Source organism: Perna viridis, chromosome 3, assembly GCF_037379345.1.
Source record: "Perna viridis isolate PV_CMFRI_1.1 ecotype Kerala chromosome 3, ASM3737934v1, whole genome shotgun sequence".
NCBI lineage: Eukaryota > Metazoa > Mollusca > Bivalvia > Mytilida > Mytilidae > Perna > Perna viridis.
This window is the reverse complement of record NC_142447.1, coordinates 10,373,183-10,381,947: the sequence shown is the minus strand read 5'-3', so window position 1 is coordinate 10,381,947 and position 8,765 is coordinate 10,373,183. Positions and strand designations below refer to the sequence as shown.

Sequence of the window (8,765 nt, the reverse complement as noted above, 5' to 3'; positions counted from 1 at the left end):
TGAATATTTTTGTAATACGATAACTTTATATTTAATTCTATTCGAATATTTAAGTAAATTACAATAATTATATTTTAGTGCTTAAATAACGGAACATTCAGTATTTAATTTAGGATGATGGCGGCATTCGCTGAAAACACGAGAAAATATTTTGGTAATAATAATCGAGTCAAAGAACTTCAAGCGCACACGGCAAAAGTACATTCTGTTGCTTGGAACAGTGATGGAAGAAAACTTGCATCTGGATCTTATGACAGGACTGTCAATGTTTTTTCTCTGGACAGAGATCGGATGGTAATTATAAAAGAATGTAAAAGTATTTCTGAAAGAAAAATCAACAATACATTTATATCATTTATAAAAGCAGCGTTTCATCCAAATAAGGGAAGTACTTTACAAAGCAAAACAAGCATTTTTTACATCATATGAGGAATGGGTAACTTTAAACACTACGGAAGAACAATAGTAAATTCAAAGCACCCTTCATTAATACATGTAGGCTTCAAAATTTTTGTCAGCCCATAAATTGGCTTAATCCTGATATACATGTAAGGGAAATTCACCTATTTGTGGACAGTTATTCAAATCAGAAGTTTGATTGTCCTTTGAGGCTATATGCAGACATGCTAGTGCTTGTACAATGTATATGGCAGAAGATGATAGATGGCACTGATTATTAAAAATGCCTAATTTCCTCATGTTGTACCGAATTTAAAAGAGAAATACCAAATTTTTAGGATTTACATATTAAATTCGGTGTTCCGAGATAAATTCGGACTTGTGCCGTTAAAATAAGTATAAAATGATTAAATTAAGTTATCGATTTAAAATTCAGATATTCCCCATAAAATTCGGTGTGTACGATAAAGTTAGGATACACAGCGTATTTAAATTCGAGGTTGTTCCCATTTAAATTCGAACTTGTTCTTAATTAAATTTGACGTTGTTCTCGGTTAAATTCGGTGATGTTCCAGTTAAATTTTCACTAATTTTGTTTAAAATGTGTCATTAATTTCTTTTGAAACCTAAACTTTTCACGAGTGTAGGTGGTGCCCTTCGTAAAGAAAAAATACTAGTGCCTGGAGTAAATGCTTTAAAGATGCAGTAATTTGTAAAATTTGATCAGGCTACCGTGAGTAATAAATTAGCATACAATAAAAAGATTTTTATCATATATGATAATATTAATTGGTTATTGAAAATAAATAAAAAGTAATAAATAAAAAATACATTATAAAGGGTATTTGTTAATAAGCAATTGTATTTCAGCTCCTCATTTTTAAACATATGATTGTAAAAAAAATATTTAACCACCTTTACGAAAATGTTCAACAAAAACATAATAGTCTGGCTATAAGAAATAATGCATCATTTCAGAACTTCAGTCGCAATAATAAAAAAAACGAAAAACAAAAAATGAAAAAACGCTCATTCTAAAGTCAGTGGTCGCAACAAAATGTGACGTGTTTGCATGTGAACGAAGTATTGAATATTGATAAATAAATATATCATTTGATGGTCAGATCTAAATTACATTTCGAACATGAAGATTACATGCGTTGTCGCGCTAGGTATGTTGCCACTTGTACAGGAAGTTAATATCGGACATCATCCCAAAAGTCGTATGTATGTGTCATCTATATAAAGACACCCACCAAATTTAAAACCAATCCATCAATTGTGAGCCCTGAAGAGAAATTTAAAAAAGTGAAAAGGGAAAAAGGCTCACAGAACAGGATATCGGAGAGAATCCAAAATCACTTACAACATATGCCCTTTGTAGGTACAGCCTAACACCAAATTTAAAATCGTTCTAGCCATATTGAGAGCCGACAATATTTGACCTGCTGAAATGACAGACAGATGGACGAGGTGTCCACTTGTTAAGTGGGGGTATAAGTTACACAAGTGGTCGTTTACAATTGATTTCTATTGATGCAAGCAGGTGCGACAACAGATAATGTTATTGTGTGTATTTTAAAAAAAAATTGTATATCAAAATTATTTTTTTCATTTTGATACTTCAAATTATTTACATTTATTTAAAAAAAATATATTAAAGTAAACCTTTTGTTGTTATAATAAATTTTTATTCATATTTTGTGAATATTATACCGTAACAGATCTTATTGAATACATGTAATAAATTTATCGGGTAATTGTAGAAAAAAAACTTGCCAGCGACAAGATGTGCGGAACTACCTCCGAAATCTGTTTACAGTTAACTTGCATTCTAAACTAACTGATAGACATGTACATTGTATATATATCCATAAAAGTTATATTTTACCTAATTCCAAAAGAAAATGTCAAGAATTAAAAGCTCCAATAAACACCCTTTAACCACGTCCGTATTCTGTAATGTCGTATACTTGTTTTTGATGCAGTTCTTTATATAAAGTCATCAAATAAAAGATTGCAAACTGCGAAATGCGTTTGCAGATAATGGAAGTTGCCAGCTGACACTGTGCAAAGATATAAGAAGTCGCACGTGCTACCACACCAATCCAGTCACTTTCGCGATAAGTGCAAGATGTTTATTAAACTCTCAATTTCCAAATTAATTCAATTAATCGTGTTTAATTACATCGGCTTTGTTTATTCTAAACACTCACATGTTTCACGCACTATAAAATACATTCTAAAGTGTTAGAAGAGCGTTCCCTTGGCGAGCATGCAGAACAAAAAACCATGGTACATGGAAAGCACTAAAGAATAAAAGTATCACACACTTATTAGTAAGAATGTCTTGTGTCAAATATTAATCTACTTTCCTCCAAGACTTGTTTTAATATACTGTATACCGAATAAACCAGTCATATGTGAAAGTCCTAATTTTTTTAAAGCATTGCAAAATCAGGGGGAGGGTCATATTACATTGAAAGGGGGGTCTGATCCAGATTTGTTTCACTCTTCGGTACGTTGACTTACTTTAACGTGTTTAATACTCTCAGACCCACATAGGGTACATTTGTATGAGAGTGAGCCAGGAAATCAACACAGACACTTGGCTGTTCCATGTAGTAGGACATATTTGCAGGAGTTCTTGGTGAGATTTCACGAAAGCTGGCTCTGCCAATATCTACTAATCAAGATCTCCGTAAGGGGCGCTCATTACATACCAAAAAAATGTATACATGTCAAGTCTAAAAAACATATGGTATTAACAGCTTGTTTTATTTTAAAAGACGATTCTTACCAAATGCCCATCATTTTGCTTTTAATGGATTAAATTCTCAATTATAAAGGGGATAAACACACTTAAATAAACATTAACAGTACCTACATGTGTATACATATAACAACAGAATTATGTAACATGTGTGACATGGTTTTAATAGTCTAAGTTTGAAGATTATAAATGCATCCCCAACATCATTATTAAACTAGACGATTATTGGGTATTACATTTTGAATCCTATACAAAATTTATATGTACTGCGTAAAAAATGGATGAAATTGTCTGTAAACATGTACTGTATTTATGGACATGTAGATGTAATCGGATTGTGCACTGTTTATATCATCCATAGGACCATGACAAGGGCCATTCTCGATTATTTTTTGTGTTCATGTATCAAGTGTTTTATAAATATTTTTTAGAATATTGTTTTTTTTTTTCTGATCTTGGGTTTTGTATACCCCGCCAGGCGAAATAGCGAGGTATTATGCGAATCAGATAACTGCTTTGAAACTACATGTATGCATAGTATTTTGAGTACCATGCAATACGAGCAATCCATTCAGTTCCATTTATGAAGAGTTGGTGCATATTCCGAAGACACAGATAAATCTTCATGCAATTGAGATATAAGTACAAGTAGGTATGCAAATGATTAGGGGTTGAAGTAGCATCAAGTATTTGTAGTGGAATAAGCAGGAATGCAGCAGCAGGAACAGTTTGTATGGGGCCAATTATTTTTGGTTTGAACCACATGCCGTGTGTATGTTTTTTTCGCTGTACCAATCGAGGTTTGAGTGATAAGCCACACCTCTATGTATATAGGTATACAATACACCATCATTGAAATGTGTACACGCAAATAATATTAATATCTACAAGTCAGGAAAAAAAACAATCACCCTTAAATGTCACACTGACAAGATTGTAACATGTTTAGCTATTTATATGGCAAGCCAAAGTGGACGAAAATAAGTATTTTCTAATATTAGAAAATGATTTTTTAATATTATAAATTCATTTTCTAATATTACGAATTTGATTTCTAACATTAAAAAACTCTTTTTTAATATTATAAATTCATTTTCTAATATTACAAAACCCTTTTTTAATATTAAAAAATCGATTGAATTTCTAATATTAAAAAATGATTTTTTAATATTATAAATTCATTTTCTAATATTACGAATTAGATTTCTAATATTAAAAAATGATGTTTTAATATTAGAAATTGATTTGCTAATATTAGAACGGTTTCAATCTGCAAGCATGAATCCAAGGACGGGGGTATCGGGTGTACGCCCCTCCACCAAAAATTGAAAGTTTTTTTGTTTGTGTATCAAATCTTCATTTTTCATAAATATTACCTCCAGATATTGGGTTTATACAAACTAGAAGTACCAAAATAATATAATTTGAAAAATGTTAACGGGAAATGAAACTAATATGATCAATTAAGGCCTTAATTACCTTTGTCCCCCCTTTTTTTTAATCTCGTGTATATATTATCAGAAGTATGAATAATAGTATGAAGTACTAAAAATGAAATAAAAATAGCATACATGTACAACAAACAAAACGGCTTGTATGGATTTTTTCGGCAATTGGGGAAGGGGTACACAAGCTTTTTTCCTGCAATCCAGACAGTTAATGTTATAATATTTAAGTGGATAGAACTCCTCTAATAATTAGGGAAAAAAATAGGGGATAGTGTGCTTTTGATATTATATTATTATGTGTCAAATATTAATCACAATCCAAGTTTAGATACGTGTACAGCTAGAATAGTTATTAATTTATTTAAAGTTGATATAAACCATTTGTGTCGATTTTGTTCTGGCCATGGACAAGCATTTCTGGCCATAGCATTAATGTGAATTAAACATATTTGACCTGTTTTAGTAGAAAAAAATAGTTTTTTGATTACTTGAAGTATGTTAAACAAATCACGGAAAACAGAGGCATAACGACTGTTTGAATTTTCAAGATACACACTTAGATTTATGCACATATGCGCAATATAAGAAACAATATGAAGTGCATTGGGCCGTTAATTACATGTATATCACACTGTCAGTGCAGGGTGTTTACATTTATTTTACAAAACCATATCCACAGACCCCTTGTGAATTCACTTGACACTCGTGTATTGCATAGCCGACCGTAAGTAGGTAATCCCGGCCCAGAGGTTAAGTCATTAATTAATGATACACTCTACCAAACCAAACAATCAAACTAAATCAAAATACCGTATTGCAATTAAACATATGATATACATAAGTAATGACTATGACAAAAATTTGAACATTACTGAATATTAAGCATGTTGTGATAATAATATTGTCCTCAGTTCCAACGATGGCTTAAAAATAAGTCAATAACCCAAAATACTGAACAACAAAAAGGAAAAAGCAGTCCTATTAAAAAGATATTCCTTTTTTTGTGTCATTTTATAAATACATCTAGGGAAATAATTTTGTTATCTAAGCAAATATTCTCTCGAATTATTATGTTAACAACTAATACAAAATTGAGCTTCATCTTCAATTTAAGTACTCGAAATTTTAACGTTTGTCATCCGCCTCAGTGGGATGGCACAAATAACAATGCATTCTACTTTTGTTTTACTATGAAGCCTGTAAGTAAAGTGTTCATTTTTGGAATCTACTAAAATAATAGCAGTGTACAGTAAGCTAAAAAGGGGATTTTGTCTGTCTTTTTAAAACAAATTCTAGCCCAGTGCGGATCAGGGTGTCAAAAGAATAAACAGCAGCAGCACCAGGCTTGTTGTAAAAGGCGACTAAATAGTGCTTGGAACCTTGACCGGGGGCCAGGGCGCTCTGCCCACAGAGCAGTAGGGTTGTGTGCCCAAGGTGTACATGGGGTAACCCTGGTATGTTACATTCTGGGATTGTTAGGCAAAAATACTGAAATCCCGACTGCACATCTTATAAGTGCAATTTGTTGGGAAAGATAGCATTCTCCTCGTACGTTACAGAACCCTGTGTGGTATTCAACCGGAGTAGGAACCTTTGCGCTCCGCTACAAGATGCTAAATTACCCGACCCTACCCACCACTCCCTATTTCCAGTGGCAATCAAGATTTATTGACCCTATTATCGTTGTATCCCGTTTTTTTTTTTTTTTATTTATTCATAATTTCATGTTTACTGTACATATCATTAATTTTATGTTCATTGCTTGGATATTCTTAAAGTTGATATTTAATTGCTCATCTTTAAATGACAAAAGATTACCTGAAAACGAATTGTTCGAAATCAATTTGATAACATGATCTTTGAAAATTATTACTAAGTGAAGATCTATAAAGGGTTAATCTTATCTGTGCAGTTTATACCTGCATCAATTAAATCTAAGCGTGTAGTTTACACACATTAAGTAAAAGTGGCTAACTATCAAAATCAGTACATATTCCGTCCATCTGAAAATAGAAAAAAAAAACCATACATGCATATGTTATTATATTATATACTTTATTGTGATTAAAAAAAATGATAAAATCAATGAGGTAAATATTTGAGTTGTTCTTTGGCTGGATGAGAAACTCAAATCTTTTACTGCCATAAAAAAAGTTTTGTTGCGCAACAGAAAATACAAACAAAAACATGCATTGTTTTTGTAAAGAAGTTGTAGCTCCCCAAACTTGTGGCATGTTTGTGCATATCACACATACAAAGCATAATTTGAATTACATTTTAATATTTTTTTTCAAAATCGTTGACAGTTGGGTAGAACAGCACAGCGGCTCATACCTATCACATCGAAAGTTATTCCCCAAAGAAAACCTCGAGGTTGAAGACACCGATTTTTCAACAAGCCATACATGATTAGGAACATGATGTTTATTTCATTTATATAATTAACAGGTAGTGCCCTGGAGCGTCAATCAATCGGCACGTAGTGTGTGCTCGTGGTTTGTATATATTTGAATGTTTACAGCTCAACTGTCGGGTCTGTCACTGAACATAATATATAGGTATACATAGTGAAGAATGCTGTTTAAGTTGTGTGTAACAATGCTTTTCCTCCACAGCTTGCCGAAGAAGTTTGCTTAGACACTAACCTCGCTGTACACAGCACATGTGGTTGCACTGAAGAGGAAGAAACTGATGGATGCTGTAAACTGCTACCTTAGTGAAGAGGATTATGGGCTTCTGTTAAATCAAATTAACTTTTATTTTTTGTTATTTTTTTTGGTTCTTTTTTTTATTTTATATTCATAAAACTTGAAATAACTTGTAATTAATTAATAACTCCTATAACGTTTGCTCCTGAGCTAGTGAGTTTTTGTGGAAAGCAATGGATACTAACAAAACACTTTAGAAATTAGAAATTAATAGTTACTGACCAACATATTTCGTAAAAACAACAATTTTGATGTATACCATAATACATGGATGTTATGTCACTCATCTAATTTCCCCTTTTATTCTTAAAATGAAATTTGTCATTGTGAAAAGCTAGGATTTAAAAAGTTATTACATAATATTCTCTTGAGAATATATGCATGTACAATATAGGTATTGACCATGGAATAGTGACCTCAAGTAGTAAAGCTATACTATGTATTATATAGAGTCCTTGATACAGTCCTATAAGATGAAAAGGTATTGGGGTTACTGAAGTACGTCTTTACAAAATTATTTTTTTAAGTAAAACTATAATATTTGTTTGAGAATATACTTTGTAAAGTTAATTTCAGAAGTTAAATTGTAATTATTGTTGTAAGGTCATCCAGATTTCCTTTTTACAGTACCGCACAACCATAGACCTGTAACTATAGGTCTATGGCACTACCCGTGGAGACTTGTAATGCAGTAGGTAGCTGCCGAATACTAGTAAATAATATCATTAGAAACAACGTGTGCATGCAAAAATCTATAGAATGTATAAGAGTCATAAAATTTTGCTAATTTTGTATAATATCTATTTTTTTCTTCGAAAGATCACCCATCAGTTAGGAATCTATGGGCCGGACCGCAGTTGACACACTTTTAATGTGCACAGTGTATTCGTAATAGATAGATAAGCTAAAAATCTCACGTACAGTACTAGTGTACTGCCGATTCTGTTCGAATCTGCTTAAAAATATGACATACAGGAAATCAGAATTTCATATGGTTGTCTTACTGTAAAATAAAAAATAAAAACCAATACACATCCCAAAAATACAGCATCAACTTTTCTATTTACTAGCCTGAGACAATTAAGCAATGACACCAGTATTTTAAAATCTAGCAAGTGATATTATAATTATATAAGAGGATGGAATTACACATTCGTCTATACTCTGCTCTCATGCGTATAGTTCCAAGTTACAACATTCATTCCTTGAGAAATATCCCTTAACTGCCCAGCTCCTATAAAATTGTTTTAATTTACAACAGCATAAAGTCTGTACTTTTATGTAGTGGTGGTATCTATAGTTCATAATTTTATATTTCATTGTTACAACACAAAAATTTTTGCTGTTGTACATTGAATCCAACACCTTTTAGCACGTTCACTTTTTAATTTTACAGGTTAACCCGTCTTTAAAGCATTTACCCCGGGCACTAGCATT

At 31.9% G+C, this 8,765-nt stretch overlaps 1 protein-coding gene across 1 annotated transcript in view; it reads left to right on the top strand.

Annotated features, from left to right (window-relative positions):
* The first annotated feature begins 106 nt into the window (after positions 1 to 106).
* LOC148620961 (THO complex subunit 3-like) overlaps positions 107 to 8,765 on the top strand; it is a 34,231-nt gene continuing 25,572 nt past the window's right edge. Inside the window, exon 1 of the mRNA XM_088574892.1 lies at positions 107 to 294. Within this exon, the coding sequence (XP_088431018.1) occupies positions 115 to 294 (180 nt within the window). The 5' untranslated portion in view covers positions 107 to 114. The remainder of the gene's footprint in view (positions 295 to 8,765) is intronic.